Raw genomic sequence first — 17,951 nt, forward strand, 5'->3', positions numbered from 1 at the left:
CCAAAGGTCCATCTAGCCCAGTATCCTGTCTTCCGATAGTGGCCAATGCCAGGTGCCCCAGAGGGAATGAACAGAACAGGTAATCCTCAAGTAATCCATTCCCTGTCACCCATTTCCAGCTTCTGGCAAACAGAGGCTGGGGACACCATCCCTGCCCATCCTGGCTAATAGCCATTGATGGACCTATCCTCCATGAACTTATCTAGTTCTTTGTTGGACTAGATAAACTAGTGGGGAATGCAGTGAATGAAAGGGAGTCAGAAATCGTACACCAAGATCAGGTCGTGGATCCCTTGCAAACATCCACATAAATAATGAGATGAGGTTGCCAAAGGACATGGAGGGAGAGGTGTCTGCACATGTATGTGAGTGGGCAGTTAGAGGATGCAATCAGAAATAACCTTGACATTTAAACGTGGAATGACTGTACTCCTTTGGAGGAGAGAAGATGGAATCACCTCTGATACAATGAAGGTGGTAATGTGCAGTTCTTCCTACATACTCGTCCTAACATACAGCATTCTCTGCACAGGGGCATCTCCAGGGTTGAACTCTGGAACTCATGCTTGCTTGTGTTGTGGTTTTGTATGCAGAGGTGGAATTCACCAACTTTCATCTTGACAATAATCAGATTTGAGCCCAGGCCTCAGTTGGTGAAAGGCTGAGACACTTAATGCACTGTTCCACTCTACCCCCTGCAAAGTAATTGGCTTAACGCAAAACTCTGGGGGTGGGTTTGGAGCAGGAGGAGGAGGGAGGTCCTGGGTCAGACTCTGCTCCAAGTGCTCCCCTGTTCTGAAACCAATAATGAATCCCATCCGCTTCTCTTGCTCCAGGGGGAGGCGATGTCAAAATCGAGAACCAGAAACTGAACTTCAAGGAGAAGGCGCAGGCGAAAGTGGGCTCTCTGGACAACGTCGGACACGTGCCAGCAGGAGGCACGGTGAAGGTACATTTCATTCTGCTCTGTGAGAGAAGTTTTCTTGAGCTCAGTTCAGCTCCCTGTCTCATTGCTAATGCATCCAGCTGCCCCCTTGAGTCAGCCTGTGGCCATTTACTCATTCCCAGCATCACTTCCATAATCACTCTGTCATTAAATCTAGAAAACAAGGAAGGGCTAAATGGGAGAGAGCTCTGAACCATGTCAGTGTCCATTCCAGATGGGTCCCACGGCATGTCTCTAGAGCAGCAGTTCTCAAGCTTCATTGCACCACGGCTCCTTTCTGACAGCAAACGTTACGACACGATCCCACGTAGGGCTGAAGCTGTAGCCTGGGCTCAAGCCTTCGGGCTTCGGCTTCTGCTCCAGGCAGTGGGTCTCGGGCTTCAGGTTCAGCCCCGGGTCCTAGCGAGTCTAACGCAGGCCCTGGCGACCCCAATAAAACGGGTCACGATGCAGAGTGTGAGAACCCCTGCTCTGAGAGAGCAGCCTGATTAATTTTGTCTCCCTCTCTCTAGAGGGCCTGAGAAGGGGCTTAATCTTTTAGGCTAGATCTCTAAACAGGTCCATTGTTGCGAGGGTGAGAGGAGAGCCTTGCGTCCGACTTTTCCTCCCTCTGTGTGATGTTAGAATACCAGCTCGCTAGTCCTGGCTAAGTGTTTGTGTAACTTCCTTATTGCACCCGTCAGAGCAACCGGAATGGCTAGTTGGAAGCTCTCTCCCAAACAGAGCTGCTGAGATCAGTGTGCTGTGGGCTGCAAATAGGCATTTTACTGCATCAAGGAATCTGTCTGGTAGAATCCTCCATGGGTGGGTTTGACCTCATACTAAACCCAGCTCTTGAACCCTTCCTCTGGAAAACTGTAAGGATGAATTCTTGCTTTAGAGTTGGGATGCTATCTTGGTACAGCACTTCTCTGCCACAAGGACATGAAATAATTCCAACTACCCTCAGCCACAGCTCTGTAAATTGCACTGGAGCATCTCTCAGCTTTACTACAGCCACGAGGCGTCTGCTGTTACGGGTGGGAACTCACCCCCACTTTGATGACCTTTTCATTATGAATGTCCAGGCTAACATACCAAGCCATGTACTCATGAGAATGGAGCTGGAGTTCACATATTCAGGTAGATTCATTGGCACCAGAGGTTTAGTTCTAAGCCCTGTGGCATAGGAAGGAAGAAATCCTGTGTTCCAGCACAAAAGCCAGCGTCATCTCGGCCACTGGGGAGAGCACTGGAGAAACACATCCCTTTCCAAATGCTTTAGCTTTCCATTGTCTCAATCCTGTTTGTTTGTAACTGACATTTATGTTGTGGGAGCACCGAGAGGCCGTCTAGATTGGGGCCCGTTGTGCTAGGTTCTGCATCAAACAGGATCATAAACAGTCCCTGTTCCGGTGTCTGTGTAGGATCTGGGAGACTGGCATACATGGCAGGATTCACACACAAACAAGGATACAAATAGACCCCATTAAAATTGAGACACTGCCAACAATATTTATTTAGGGAAAAGTAGGATTTTTCTTCCACTTTTGAATCCTTTTAACTTAATTTTAGCTCCCAATCAGACTTTAGCAGGCAAATGGCTTTAAGTAGGTATAAAAGTAGTTGATGTATTAGGGTAGGGGTTGGAATCTAATCCCTGTTCTATTTTATGCCAGGCTGTTCCAGCTATTTCTGCTCTACGGTAACTACACTAGTGCAGTTTGCTGATGGCCAGTGTTGTCCAGTGGGGTCGGGTTCCATAGATAGTGTCTCTGTCACCTCCACATGCAGTTTGCTTTGTGATTTCCCTGTCAGAGCTGGACATTTGCCTAGTACCTCTTCCCTCAACACCTGCCGTCAGATCTTACCTATCTCCGTTGCCCCGGTGTGAGGCAGGCCAGACTCCAGCTTGCTCATCTGTAGCTCTGTGGGCTGTTCCGGGCTCTCGGGAGCCAGACCTTGATTTAAATAGTAAATCACAGATGCGCAGACCCGAGTGAGAGAGGTACTTTTCTGACTAACTGCCCTTTAGTGGCCAGTCAAGGGGTCAGGTGCAAGACTGCTGGGCTTGCTCTGCTTGTGGCAGAATGGTGTAGAGGTGGGAACCTTGCAAGTTTCTGTGTGTTTTTCTTCAGAATTATCTAGGTACCAAAATTATGGTTGTGTGCATGTGGGTTTAACCCCCCCGAAAGGGGGTCAGAGGGGTGCACTGTCTGTCGAGGCTGCACGAGGCTGGTGGGGAATTGCCAGCTATTGCTAGATTTGCAGTCCCACTAGGCAGTGTAGGAAATGGCCATACCTATAGCCAATAAGATCTCTCAGCCCCCACTCAGATTCTCTGAAAGGAAACAGCAAAATCCTTGGTCCAAATGCATTCCCTTGGCTGCTTGAGGAACCCATTTTGTAAAGGCTTTCACCAAAGGAGCGTGGTGAGCAGGAGCAGGATGGTGGCATTCATCGTTAGAGTCAGGCCCATCCACAGCGCCCCTCGATACAGAGAGTGCACAATACAGATGAGTTCTGTCTGCAGTGCTCACTCGGCCCATGAACCCAGCCTGCTTCCAGATGGTGTCTCGTCTCTGCCCAGCCCCCTTCTGTGCTGCTAGTCACATCTGCTGAGGGGCTTTCCCGATAATTCTGCATTCCCCTGGAGAAGCCACAGCTCTAACTTAGCATGTTCCCAACAGCAGTGTGCTGGAAATCGGTGATTCCAGATAGGATCACCCGTGTTACGGAGAACATGTCACAGAACAGAGCTGCACCAAATGGCCATAGACCCGCTTCAGCCAGTATGGCAAGGGTGTGGTCTCCTGGCCTTCGTGGCTGTCGGATCCACTGTGCGTTATTACTCTGGCAAGTAAGAAATAGAACCAGTCAAATCAAGGAGACTGATTTGGGGAGGGATAGCTCGGTGGTTTGAGCATTGGCCTGCTAAACCCAGGGTTGTGAGTTCAATCCTTGAGAAGGCCACTTAAGGATCTGGGGCAAAAATTGGTCCTGCTAGTGAAGGCAGGGGCTGGACTAGATGGCCTTTCAAGGTCCCTTCCAGTTCTAGGAGAGTCATATATCTCCAATTATTACCTCATTGCAATATATTCAGATCACTTATTTTCACAAGTCCCTTCGCTTTTAATCCTGCAGGGTAATGCTTGGTCGTCTTCTCCAGGGTGATGGTGTCACTTTGTTCTAGCCTGGTACTGCATGTGAACGTACTGCGCGTTCCATTGAAGTGACTAGAGGTTTAATAATACGAGCGCTCATTCAGTGACTGCTATGACTAGCCAGCTGAGCTGTGGCGGGGGGCCAGTGAGGTTTTGGGAGACGGGCTGGGGTTGTGGGTTATTGAAGCGTGTCACTGCCAGATGTTGCTCTGATTGGAGAGCTGCTCAACACAGGTGGGTTTTCAGGAAACTGAAGAGTTGATTGTAGCACTTCTCTGCTCCATTTCTAACCACCCCCCATCTTGGTGCGTGCGGAGGGGGGTCTCCGTGGGACCCTGATTGGAGTTTCTTCATTTCACTCCATTTCATTCCCATCCTTCTACTGACACGTCATTGTCCTCCCCGACCCCATTGTTTCATTATAGCCTGAGGGGAGCGAAGAGGCAGCGCTGCTGGCTCAGGCCCCTCAGAATGGAGATGTGACAGCGCCCCAGGCAGACAGTGAAATGCGGGAGAATGGAGTAGGGCCGACTGCGCCCGCTGTGGGTGGTGGTGACCAAAGGGAAATTCAGAGCTTCGGCACTCAGATCCAAGAAACAAGTAAGTGCTCGTGCCTTCCTCTCTTCTCAGCTCCGCAGGGCGGGGCGGGGCGAGCACTCGCAGCAGGGGCGGAGCAGCCTGTGGATGTTGAGCTCACGGATTTAAGCTTAAAGTTACAGTTTTCTATCAATATTTTGCCATATTTTTAATGAACAAAATTGCCTTTTATTTTCCAGGCATCTAATGATGACATTATGGTATCATCCTCCGCTCCCCTGCCCCCTCTCCCCTCCCCCGCTCCCCATCTCACCTACCCCCTTGTGTCGCTGCAGATTGAATGCCACAAACTGACGTTCCGTGAGAAGGCCAAGGCTCGCACGGACCACGGAGCAGACATCGTCGTCTCCAAATCCCCCAACCTTTCCAGCAGCACTTCCCCCTGGTGTAGCACGTCCGTCAGCGAGAGCCTGGGCTCCATCACCTCCTCGTCACCGTGGCAACAGCCAGCTCCCCATGCAAACGACCTTTCTGCGGTGCTTGTTCAGCAAGGCTTGTGACTGTCCCCACCCACCCCGTCTCCCATGTGCTTCTCAGCTTGGATCCCTTAACCTGGCACTTGGCTTTAGGTGGGAAGGGGACAGCGTTTTAGCAGGGCTAGCTTCCCTTTCAGTGGTGCTGTCTATCAACAGGGAAACGTAGTTGTTCACCCAGACAGCCCAGGAATCAGGTTCATTTCATCGTGACACTGGCTCCGCCTGCCCCAGTGTGTCTCAGGCTCTGGTGATCCCGTGTTGGGTGGAAAGGGGATCCTTTCCTCGCCTCACCTCCAGTCCTCTTGCTCTTAGGAGGACACCAGCATGAGTCTGAATGACGTGTTTCTTAGGGACAGGCAGCTGGAGACCTCTAGACTAAATGTGCTTAAAGCCACTTCTCATTCTGGGGAGGGCGCCAAGCCTCATTCTATGGCTGCGTTTGGGTGGAAGTGGTGGGGCTGCGCTACGAGTGGCCAAAGCCAGGCCGGAGTTAATGGGGATAAGCTGTGATCTTTCTCTTTTTTAACTTTTCCTCCTGCTGCTTCAGTTTCGGCTGTTCCTATTTAATGATTATCGATATTATACACACACATTAGGCTGTTTTAACTGTTGACTTTAACCATTTCATTTTTTTTTTTTTGTGACGAAGTGTTGATGATTTATTGTGCTATGACCATGCTAAGTTTCCTTTTCTCTCTTTCCTTCTTTTCCTAACCATAGGAATAAAGACATTAACCGCTGCTGCAGTGCTGGCTTCTTATCGACATATCCAGCAATTGTAACTGTTGTTTTTCTTTGTGTTGTTTTATTTTAAATATTTTAAAATGATGGAGCAAATTCATGGGATTAAGCCATGTCTGAAAGGAAAGGCATAAGAATGTGCTTTTAAAAAAAATCTCTTGCTGTAACAGTTCAACTAAGCCTTGTATTGACTGCAACAAGCGATGCTAAGGGGATGCTTAGAGAACCTCCTATCGGGGTCAATAACCAAGCCCTGGAGGGATTAACAAAGGGCGCAAAGTATATTTATTAACTCAAATAGCCACAGACCGTTTGTTGATTGTTTTTCTTTGCCATGGTATCAGGCCAGGGAGCTGCTTCGAACAGTATGTTGCAGGTTAATGCAGGGTGTGTGTTCTGAGGCAAGGGATCCAGTGTGATGTGTATTATTTTTAACAAAGGTTAAATGTAGGGGTAAAGAGATTACCTGGCTAGATGCAATCTGGTGGGAGGCTAGGATGGGGAAGAAATGAAAGGCTGCCTCTCATCCGGGGAGCCAGAGAGGGAGAGCTGAATGTCTGGGAAGGGTTGGGAGGGGTAGAGTAGGCAGGCTTACAATACGAAGGCGTTACAGCCCTGGAGATCACACACCATTGTGCTTTGAGCTCCTTGTTTTATGTTGCGAACGACACTAAAGAAACAAAATGTATATAAAAAAAACTGGTGGTCTTGAGTCATCAAACTAACTTTAAAGCAAAAAGCATAATAACAAAATACAGGGATCAAAGTTAACTGAAGACAGACTTCTGCTAAGGGGGCTGGCCTACTTGAAGTGGGGGGGGCGGAGAGGAGCCCACATCTTCCCCTGCTTGTGGGAATATTTCTCTTTGGGAAGCTGACAATGACACGGTAACCCAGAATCTGTATTTACACACGAAGATTCTTATTGCACTTGTATTTTTTTATATTAAAGTTTGCATGATTTCTAATAAAATGGCATTAAAATGTAATAGTTTGCATCCAAGTGGTCTGCTAGTCTTGTAAGTGCTTTTTCCTCTAAATACAAAATTGAATAAACAATGCAGATTTGCACCTGAAGGGGCTGTTATATATACCCTGTTCTCTCCATAAAACTCCCTCTGTTCCCCTCTTCCCCATCACTACCACCTTTCCTCTCCAATTCATGCCACACGCACTCTGCCCTAAGACCAGGGAGAAGTTGCTGGGCTCATCAAATTCTCCTGCCCCCTGTGCTTGAAAGTTCCACATAGTTGTTTACATCTCTCAATGCTTGTTTTGAGGGCCCATCCTGGTTAATATTCTCGTAACCCTCTTTGTTCTTTCCTCCAACGTTTACCTTGCTCTGGAGAGGTGGCCGCTGGAGACGTAGGGCTGAGGCTGCCCAGCCAGAGGCAGCCAGGGCAGCACCATATCCAGTAAGCCAGTAATAGCCAGCCCGTCCATTGAAAGACTGCTCCCAGGGGGGTGGATTAAGAGGTGGCCCCATAGCCAGTTGCTCTTGCTGTCCTGCTACCTCAGTAAGGGAGGAGAACGTATTTATGTCAAGCATCCCCCCAGGGTAAGATGGTAGAATTGCGTTGTGATGCCCTGAGGCACCGTGACAGCTGCTCTGGCTCTGCAGGTGCTGGCTCAGCTCTTTCCTGACGTTCATAGAGACCCATCCACCTGCATGTACCCCTCCCGGTATATATCACTGCCCCTTCTCTGATGCTTCCTACGTTTCGTTACTAAATTCTAAACACCAGCAAGATCTCTTTAAATCTGTGAATTGGGATTGAGCGGGAAGGGGGTATTTGAGCAAGAGAAATGGTTTCAAGAGGGAAGGTTAATCCCCTTAACAGGAAAAGGCACAGACTTTGTTTCCCAAAGCAATAATGGAAGTTTGCTCTGAAATAGGAGACCTGACAGGGCTGCACTGGCTGGCGCATTTCTGCAGTAGGGTAGGTGCACATCACCCAATGTCCCGTGTCTGTAGGTATGTGGAGCTTCAGCTAAATTCCTGTTTAACACCAGATGCTGGGATTGGTGGTAATCTGAAGTCCGGCTTGGGGCTCCCCTCCAGACCCAGGAGTTGAGAAATGTGCACTAATGAGTGAGGTTCCTGTGGGGGAGCAGCTGATAACAGACTCCAGTCACTGCTGTAAAATCCAGCCACATGCTCCAGATACATATGGCCAACGCTCATTTGTTTTCTTCTGAATGACTCGGAGAGAGGTGGAAGCTGAAATATGTTCTTTTCACTGCATGCTGCTAGACACCGCAGGGAAGAGTAAAGCCATTGAGGCAGGATGTGTCTGATGGGCCTTTTTACCGATTTCACAGGGCGGCGAGTGTTTAGTTTGGGGGCTCTGATAGGAAGTCAGATAGCAACATTGCACTTTATGTTCTGAGATTACAAAAAAAGAAAAAAACCTGTTTTTCCAAGAGTTAAGTTTTACCTCCTCCCCATCCCTCTTGATTGCTTTTCTCTGAGGAACTGGTCGGTCGATAAGCTTACACAGCATCGTAAGGTGGCAGCAGAGTGAAGGCCTATCTTGAAATGTGCACAAACCATCCCAAACTCTCACACGTTTCAGCTGAGCACTAAGAGCTCTCTGTGCTTCTGTGCCACTTCTCTCTAACACTTGTTGTGCCTGTGTTTAGGTGACAAACTAGATCCAGATATACCAGTTTGGTTTTGCTAGGACAGCTTCAGTTTTACTAAGAATTTGTATTTTATTTTAAAGAAATAGCTGAAAGTATTGCTCACCTGGGAATAGTTGTGTGTGTGTGTGTGGTTGAAATGGCTCTGGTTTCCTATATGGAGGGATGGGAGCAAGCGCTGAGTTACGCTGAGCTGCGGGAAATGTTACTGGCTATTCTGCAGCAGGTTGGAAAATCTCTGCGAGAAGCTGAAAATCCCGTTAGTCCTGGTTTGCCTTTAAATATTTGGGACATTGACCCGCTAATTGAAAACTGCTGAGCTGTTGCCCCTCATGGCTCAATGCTGCTTCCATTGCAGTCAGCCACTGACTCCTGTGGGAGCAGGATCGGCCTCCGTGCGGGGAAAGGCTTCTGAGCCATGTTGACTTGCGCTGTGCGAAGGAGCCAGAGTTTCTCTCTTCAGCTGCATCTTCTCCAGATGACACATGTAAAACAGAAGGCTTCTTGTGAGCCGGGCTCCTCCTCCCAGACATCAGGGATGCCAGTTGGGTGGGGTTCAACTGGCAGAAGGCAGCGTAACGCCAGGGATCTGTGTGTATTCTTGTTAGGGTTGATCCTAGGACTATGTGGTAAATAAACTCCATTTTGAAAAGTAGTGAGTTGAGTCTGAATTAAATGTGGCTTGAATGTAAATGTTCCTGGCCTGAGATGCCCTTGTAGACGCAGGGAATTCCTCTGGTTTCTCAGGTATCTGCAGGAAGCTGGCATGGCTTGGCACAGCCAGGGGACAGGTGGGGTGGGGTTAGCGTTCTTTTCCCTGGTGGCCGTTGGGTTGGGTTTCATAAGCACGTCTGACAGGAAACTTTAGACTACAATGGGCTTGACTCACGATGGATGGGGCATAAAAGCAACCTGCCGCTGTGGTCTCGGTGCTGAGCAGCCCCGTCTCAGAGTGTGATGGGCTGGAAATGGAGATGCGCCCTGCTAGCAAGAGCAGCTCCATTGTAGCCACGGCAAGGCTAGATGGGAATGTGTCCCCTAGGGCCATGACAGCTCTCACCTCTGGGGGAAAAGGAATCTTTTTCTGGGCTTGTGGTCAATGCTGGGATTGGCTTTGAGATGTCTGTAATGGCTGAAGTGGTGAAAGGCTCCGGTGAGGTTAATAGGCTCTTTGGAAAGTGACTCCTGCAGGAGCTTGGAGGTTCCTTTTCTGTGCTGACTCTTGGTTCCGCCTTCCATACTTGAGCTCTCTAACGCACCAGCCTGTTGCATTGGGATGCAGTCAGGCATCGGTGGGAGCGGCTGGGGCTGGCTTCTCAGTGCCTGGGGACTGTTTAGTTGACAGTGGAGCCTTGCATCCCATTGCATATCAGTGACATACACAGTTCAGTGGGGCTTTAATACTGTAAAACAAAGGACATTCAAATGAAGTGGATGGACTCAAGGCCACAACAGCAGAAGGCTGCATGGTCTGGCTGCATTGGCCTTTGCTGTTACGGGGCTGCGTGTGTTCTGCTGTGCAGCTCCTGCCCCAGAGGCTGGGTTACAGCCTGAATGTGCCTCCCATGGTCATTCTTGGTCCTATACTGCTAATTGAATGTAGTTCTCTGTGCTGACCCTTGCTGTCGTCCCCTGTACACAGCGTAGTGCGTCAGTGTGAGTGAAGCTCTAGACTAGAACCATTGTGTGTTTGGTGCCCTCTGAGCCGAATTTTGTTCTCTGACGTGATTGAAACACGGCTACTCAGTGTCTTCCAGATTCTCGAACTGCCAGGATGTCCCATGTTCTACCACAGGTGACAGAAGGAAGGAAAAGGCCAAGACCTCTTTAGCCTCAGGCCATTTCCTTTTTAGTGCTTTTGCTGGAGCACTGTGCGAAGGCTCAGGAGGAGGAGTAAGCGGTTAGTTGGCTGGAGAACGGTGTTGTCTTTTTGGGGTGGAAGAAAGGCCATTCTGCCCAAGTCTGGGCAGTGGTGGTGTCGCCGTGTTGGTCCCAGGATATTGGAGACACAAGGTGGGTGAAGTCGCATCTTTTATTGGGCTGACTTCAGAGCATAAAAGCTTGTCTCTCACCAACAGAAGTTGGTCCAATAAAAGATACGAACTCCCCACAGACATTGTCACTCCACCCAAGGACAGTTTCAGAGTGTGCGGGGGGGGAATTCACAGGAAGATTCTTTGCTTCCCGGAGGAGTTTGACAAGCAGTAGAAGCCAAGATAAATGTAGAACTATGGAAGAAAGCTGTGGAAAGCATCCTCCACCTTTTGTTGCCCTTTGCCACTGATGATCTAGCTACAATATATATTTTCCTTTTCACAAAAATCTCTCACACTGGATGCCATCCTGTATTAAGATCACTCAAGACTCCTTTATTCCAGCCCTCTGCTGACTTCCCTTTCTGGCACTTGAAGGCTCAGTAATCCCTTAACATAGGTACATGGTGGAAAAAGCATAGAAGGAAAGTGAAGGGGGTGGACTGAGAGGCAGGTATGCTCTGAGCACAGGACTAGGAGCAAGGACCACTGGAGTTCTAATCATGGCTTCAATACTGTCTCCCTCTGTAGTCTTGGGAAATCACTTAACCTCTTGCGCTCAGTTTCCTCATCTGCAAAATGGGGGCAATAATAGTTACCTCGCAGTGGAGGTGTGAGGTATGATCAGTGGATAAGGTGCTCTCTAAGGGTTAAGTATTAACATTTTTGTGTTGTAGGAATATTATACAGAGGCTCCTTGCGCATCACTTGAGATGCACCATAATGACCGAGGAGAGCACGGAGCTGTCCAGCTTTGGCAGCGACTGTGCAGCCAACTGTGGCTGTAATGTTGAGTGATACAAATATTTCTATAATCTAGAGGGTGCTGATGGGGAGGGGAGGGGGGGAGATTATTGCATGGATGTAAAGTCTGAGACTCCAGCTACTTGGGAGAGGTGGTAGAATACTAGAGGGGGAGTGCAAACCCCTGGTACTGACGCCAGGGAGTGAATTCGTACTGGTTTACTTCTGCCTTTGTTTCACCCTCCTTGTTGACTGTACAAGACTGGTGTCTCCATTAGCAACATTTCCTGATTTGACGTTGTGATTCTTACTATTGTAAAGGATTGAAATAAAGCTTCTAGATGTTCAACCTTGGCACCAGTGTGAATTTGCATTTTTTTGTGGGGGGGCTGATATTTTTCTGGGAAACACCCATTCTTTGGATGGTGGGTTAATCCTAGTCTGCTGCTGAGTAAATCCACCACGGGCAGAGGCAGGAGCAGGGCACATTCATTCTTCTGCAGTATTAGCAGCTCCAGCTCTTAGAGGGATCTTGTTTGCTACGTGTAGTCAGTCACTCAGCCTCCATATTCCCCTCTTCTCCGGACTGACCTCCACAGCTAATAGAATTTAGTTGCGTGAAATGGGGATCTCTTAGATCCTAACGCACCATGTGCGCTGATGGTGCTGTATAAATGGCTTAATCTGGGGAGCCCAACGTGTAACAGTCCTCGGGCATGTGGTGTACTTGGCTGGGTGGCAGGAGAATGGACTGTTCGGTTTCCTTCAGTGTCACTGGTGCTGCTTCTCAACAGGAGCTGCTTTGCCTGTGCTCCGGGGAGCAGAGAGGAAATACAAACTGAGGTTCCAGTTTGCTGTTCTGCTAAATTGAGTCTTGACTCCCAGCTGTGAACCTAATTCTGTGACTTTTGGCAAGTCACTTACTGTATCTTGCTCTCAGTTTCCTGATAGGGAAGATGGTGTAAATCTTGCTTCCTGTGGATACTTTAATGTTGGCAAAGTGCTTTGGAGACCTAAAGCTCAGTGACCAGATTTCCAGACACGATGAGCATTTGCAACTTTTCCACCTGTGAGCTGTGAGGGTCGAGCACTGCTGCAAATCAGGCTGAGAGGGAGAATTAGAAAACGGGAGGGGCAGAAATCAGGCTGGGCTGTTTTTAGAAACTCAGTTATGCACCTCCTGCATCTGGATCCCAAAGCCCTGGAGTGGTGCCCAAATGAAACCTCTCCAGCTCCCCGCATTGAGTTCCTCTTATTTTATCCTGGCCAGGCCTAGTGGGCCGTGCTGTGGGGAAAGAGCTGATCTCTTCATCCTGACCGTAATGCAAACTCCTGGCCCGGGGGCCATCTGCAGCCCATTGGGCTCTAGCGGTTTTGGGGCTGGGTCTCACTTGGCCCCACCTACTGCCCCTGGGGGCTCCAGCAGTGCAGTGGCGCTGATTGGCATCTGCCTGCTCGCTCCAGTGGCTGCAGGCCCCTCCCTGCAACCCAGGGAGGGGCCGGGCTGTGCCTCAGGGCAGTGCTCCTCCCCTGAGGCCAGCAGTGAGTGGAGGCCCCTAGCCTGCCCCGCCTTGGAGCCCCAGGTAAGCACTGCACCTCTGACCCCCTCCCAGAGCCTGCACCCACACACACCCCAATCTCCCTCCCAGAGCCTGCAGCCCCTCCCCCTTCCCACATGCCCCCAGCCCAAAATTCCCTCCCAGAGCCTGCACTGCCTCCCTACACTCCCCCAGCCCAACCTCTCACCCCTTTTGCACCCAAACCCCCTACCCCAGAGCCGTAGTCGAGGGGGGGACAGGGTTTGGGGGGGGCAGTTCTGGGCAGCATGAGTGACACTGGCCCGCTGGGAGGATTTGAGGACTGGCCATAAGGTAAATTGAGTTTGAGCCCCCTGCCATAACGGCTTCACTCCTCTTCCTTCTGTGAGCCCTACCCAAGTTACTACCTGCCTCTTGGTTTTAAAACCTTCAACGAGCATGATGTAGTGTAAGCACAACAGGGTGGGGCTTGGTCCTTCCTCCCTTTGCCTGACCTCATTTGGTCTTTTTGCTGTGAGGAACATGGAGCCACCAGGGAGTGTTACCCAGCTTCACTTGCTGAGTAACACTCCCTCAGTGTCACTAAGCCCCATAATCCATAGCGAGCCTTTAACAAATGGACTAGACCTAGATAGTCAAGGCTGAGGTAACACAGCTATGGTGATGGGCACAGTATAAGAACCTGACTGCAGTAAGAGCACCCTCTGAGGTCTGGGACAAGCTCCGTGCCGCTGTAGCCTGGGGAGGCTCAGCATGGAGTTGCCCACTGAAGCCTGGCTTAGGTGATGGTGCCTAGGATGGAGGGGGAAGCTGGAGACACCTCACTATACTGTGTAGGGTCACAGAAGGCCAAGTAGGGCTGCTAGGTATCTGTCCTGAGCCTGGCCTAGCTGTCCCTGTCAGCTTTCTGTACTGTGCCTGCATTCTGACTAGGGGCCCTCCTGCAGCTCTTGTGTTGTGCATGGTCAAGGATTGCAGGAGACAATCAGTTAACAGGCTGAAATTGCTGGTAGGGACCAGTAAACAGCCTAGGAGCAAACTCCTCTGGCCATTCAACAGGCTCCTTCCTGGCTGTGGCTGAAATCTCTTCCTTAGGTCCCTACTCTGTCCAACTTGCTTGCAGAGCAGGAACACACTGTCGGCAACATGTGTGTGGCCCCAAGGAGCAGCTAGTTGGGGGTGTAAGTCATGGCTCAGGCAGGTATCTACCACTTGGAAGGCCTACAGCAGTTTGACTCCACCTTGTTCTTAAGCTGCCGATTCTGAATTTGCAACTTTAATTATAGAGTTGCCTTTATTCCTCCTCTGCACCTGGCCCCCTTAGGCTGGGAGGGCCAGGTGCCGTGTGGCTCAACTGAACATGGTAAAACAATGGCCTGAGGCTGCCTGGTCTGTGTGAAAACTGGAAATGAATGAGGAATAGAGGAGGCAGGTGCTGTCACTCAGAGTTTAAGCCCAGAAGGGACCATCTAGTCTGATGCCTTGTGTAGCACAGGTCATCCCTAGCTACCAAGCCCAACAACTGAAATTACAGTGAGGTGTTACAAGGCATCAGGGCCCCTGCCATCCCACACTGCAAGTGTTCATACCTCTCTCCAACTACCTGCTACCTTGGAAATCAGCTTGAGATCACAAGCCACCCCTGAGCTATGTAACGTTTTGGCAGTAGGGTACCAGCTCCAGTCACACATGTCCTCTTGCTCAAGTACCAGGTCTGCAGCACAGCTGGGCTCAGCACTATGATTTAATGGTAGCTTTGCCTCTTTCCTCCCATTGTCACTGATGCAGCAAAATAAAAACATTATGCAGTGGGGGGCACATCCTAGGCTGTTTGGCTGCAGGCTGTCGCAAGAGAACAATCTGCTTTGAATACAGCGGTTAATAAAGGACAGAACCGGTTACTACTCTATCCCTTTTTATTGTCTTTAATCTAATGTTGTAAAAAGATCCAGTATCACATAACAGCCACTGAAGTATCCCAATATCACACTAGTTCTGAACCATTTAGACAATAGCTTAGGTTTTCTTTTACCTGCTGGAAGGGAAAAACCATAGTTTATTGTACAGACGGAATGTAAAACACTGGTCAAATTATTGTGACAACCTCTCAAGCAAGTGAAATGTAGATCAAAAGTTTTGCATGGCTCCAGGACCCCCAGGCTGCCTAGCACAGCCCCTCCCTCAGGTGCAGTTCTGAACAACGCTACTCAAAGAGAGGCTGAAGCCAAAGTAACCACTACTGGGAGCTCACTGCCAACACTGACATCTGGTCCCTTGTAGCCACTCCCCCTCAGCTTTCCCACCCTCTGCCCCTGTGCTTCAGCCCATAGCTAGAGCAGAGCGAGTCCATCTCCACTACACCAGGTGGAGTACTTCAGTTACAATGGCCAGGGGCTGCTTCATGTCTTTGCCACAGTTAGAGCCCAGTGCAAGCACTGAAGGTTGGGACAGGCCAGTTTTTGCTTCTGTAGTTAATCCATATGCAGAAAGCTGCTGGCTCCCATGTGGGAGGATGGAGCTCCTAGTGGCTTATCACCAACCCAGTTCAAAGGGTAACAGGGGCCCCAGTGACAATACTGTGCCCCCTACATAAACTAGACTCTGGGCCAGGTCAGGAATGGTTCCCCCCGCTTTTCCATCACACAAGTGCCTCTGCCAGCTGCAAGCAGAGTAGTGTTAATTTCTTCTTGGCTACAAAGAGCAGTAGAAATAAAAACAAATCACAAGTCCAGTGACCACCTTTCATTTCCCTGGTGGGCAAATCAGCAGCAGCAGGCGGCACCGGTACTGGCACCTGCCATGTTTGATACAGGACTTTCACCTGCACCTCTGGTGCACTTCATAACAGACATCATCTGCAAAGCGACTGTCCAGCGCCGGCTCAGCTGTAGCACTCTCCAGCCACCCGTTTCTCACACTTTACAGACATTAGTGAATTTATCCTCACAACAGCCCTGTGAGGTAGGTTGCGATCTTCATTGACTGCCAGGGCGGAGACAGAGCTCTTGCCTCAGAACGTTGTGCGTTAGTCACAGAACCCTCCTCCTGTGCTATTCTGGGTGCAGGTCATAGAAAAACAGGGAACAGCATTACTCAAGGAGACAGGCTACCAGAACCAGTGGCCTCTGCAATCGCTTTGCGCAGGTTACAGGGAGCTGGCCTCCTTGACAGAGGGAGAACAAGAAATTAAAAAAAATAAAAAGCAAAAAAGGACAAAAATACAGGCAGATAGAAAATACACATCTCACACTCCTAATGCCAACACTGAGCTTGATTTGTGCAGCAGGAAACCGCCTCTAGCTGCCACAGGCTCAGGGATGCCCTCTGCATGGAATGTCGGGTCTTGCCTCTTCAGACTGGGCTCAGCAAGTGGAAAATTAAGACGACAAACCCCCACCCTGCAGCAGAGCTGCCAGCGCCGCTCTGGCGGGCCCCGACCCTCAGTGCAGGCACAGCCATGAGCTGAAAGTCCATCTTCCTCCTAAGCTGAGAGCAGCTCTCAAACTGGGGAGAGCTGCTCCGGGCACAGCCCGTGGGGTGGAGGTGACGGAAACGTTGCAGGAGTCAGTGGTGTCGATCGATTTCCAGTTCAGGGTCTACAACGACTTTCGGAAGAGAGGAAGTGGCTTTCCATTGAACTCGGGGGCGTCAGCACTTCCAGTCCATCCTCTGTGTCTCAGCAGTGGCCGACGCCAGGGCTGCACTGGTTCCTCCTACACGATGACCATGCCCGGAGCCAACAGCAGGAGATTCTGACAACACTGATCTTCTAGGATGGAGAGAGATGACTTCACAAGGGATAAATAGAACTTTATTTAAATAAACATTTGTGAACATCTTTATACAAATTACAAGTCCCCACGCTCAATCCTCCACCTCCGTCTAGGCGCTAAAGCTGCCAGGAGGTCCCTTGAGCAGATCCACCAGGATGTCGAGCAGCTGGCTGTGCTGATGGTGCAGGTCCCCCGGGATGGCAGACACTTCGTAACACAGGCAGGTCTCCACCATCTTGGAGAGCGACACACGGAAATCACGCAAGAGGCGGATCGTGTACGAGTCTCCTTCCAGTACCAGAAGGTCACTGTCAGTCAGAGAGACTGTCGCCCGCCAGCCATCGTCTGGGGGGAAAAGAAAGGAGCAGCTGAGTGGACTTAACCAGCAGGATGGAGCTGACTGGGCCCAGCATGTCACAATGCACTTCAGCCTTTCCCCTGCCGCTGGAGCAGGAGGACTTGGTGCAGACCCACCCCCTGCCCTCTGTTTGCCAAAGTCTGAGATCCCCTCTGCACGCTGTGCTCTCACCTGCCAGAGCACTCAGGCTCCTCCACACATTTCGGGAAGGAGCAGCTCGAGGTCTGTGCACACATGACAGGAGGACAGGGAGATGCAGCTCACCAGGGCCCAGCACATCGCTGATGGCTTTACCCTCACTCACTCCAGGCTGCTGCCTTGGGAGAGGGACTGGGAAAGGCCACAAGAGCCATGATCAGGAGGTTACGTTCCCAAGGATGTACAGACCCTGGGGCCTGCTGAGGTATTGTTTACATCTGAAGTGATAAAGCTGCATCTCCCTGGGGAGGAGAAATTGTTCCTCAGCTCCAGCCCCCACCTCACTCACCAAGTGACAGGGTTTAGGCTAGATGCCATTGTTCGCCTCTTGCTGGTGTATCCACACAAGTCAGGCCCTCGAGCTGTCGGGAACTGGGCCCAGCATGTGAAACGTTAGCTGCCGAGCACGAGATTTCACAACTACCTGCTTGTTCAGACGCTGTCTGGGTCTAGCAGCCCTTCCTGCCTCTGGCTCTAAGCCAGCCAGAGGGGAACGGTCCAAAAGCCACAGTGTATCCATCTTATCAGCACCAGCCCAAAGCAAGAGTTCTACCATACAGGCGGCAGAGGACACAGACCCGGGAGCATGCAGGGGAAGGCTGGGAGCGTGGGCTCCAGCAGCTGGATGGAACGGGTAGACCGGTTCACAGGTAAGTAACCACTGCCTCTGTGGTGCTCGAAGGGTTAACTCGGCCAGGAGCTACTGGGGAGAGGTGAGACAGGAGCAAGGGCTCCTGGTCGGACAGATGCCTCAGTTTACA

General features: G+C 50.3%; 2 protein-coding genes across 22 annotated transcripts in view; one reads left to right on the forward strand and one right to left on the reverse strand.

Moving 5' to 3' along the window:
• Positions 1-11,677, forward strand: part of MAP4 (microtubule associated protein 4) — a 288,369-nt gene extending 276,692 nt beyond the window's left edge. For all 11 annotated transcript variants that reach the window (XM_039526893.1, XM_039526892.1, XM_039526894.1 and 8 more), the window contains 3 exons: positions 837-949; positions 4,515-4,689; positions 4,962-11,677. In XM_039526893.1, coding sequence (XP_039382827.1) covers positions 837-949; positions 4,515-4,689; positions 4,962-4,966 — 293 coding nt within the window. In that variant the 3' untranslated portion in view covers positions 4,967-11,677. The remainder of the gene's footprint in view (positions 1-836; positions 950-4,514; positions 4,690-4,961) is intronic.
• A 4,196-nt stretch (positions 11,678-15,873) lies between these two features.
• Positions 15,874-17,951, reverse strand: part of DHX30 (DExH-box helicase 30) — a 41,010-nt gene continuing 38,932 nt past the window's right edge. For all 11 annotated transcript variants that reach the window (XM_039523501.1, XM_039523504.1, XM_039523503.1 and 8 more), the window contains one exon: positions 15,874-16,979. In XM_039523501.1, the coding sequence (XP_039379435.1) occupies positions 16,744-16,979 (236 nt within the window). In that variant the 3' untranslated portion in view covers positions 15,874-16,743. The remainder of the gene's footprint in view (positions 16,980-17,951) is intronic.

The sequence above is a fragment of the Mauremys reevesii genome, linkage group 2 (assembly GCF_016161935.1).
Source record: "Mauremys reevesii isolate NIE-2019 linkage group 2, ASM1616193v1, whole genome shotgun sequence".
Lineage (NCBI taxonomy): Eukaryota > Metazoa > Chordata > Testudines > Geoemydidae > Mauremys > Mauremys reevesii.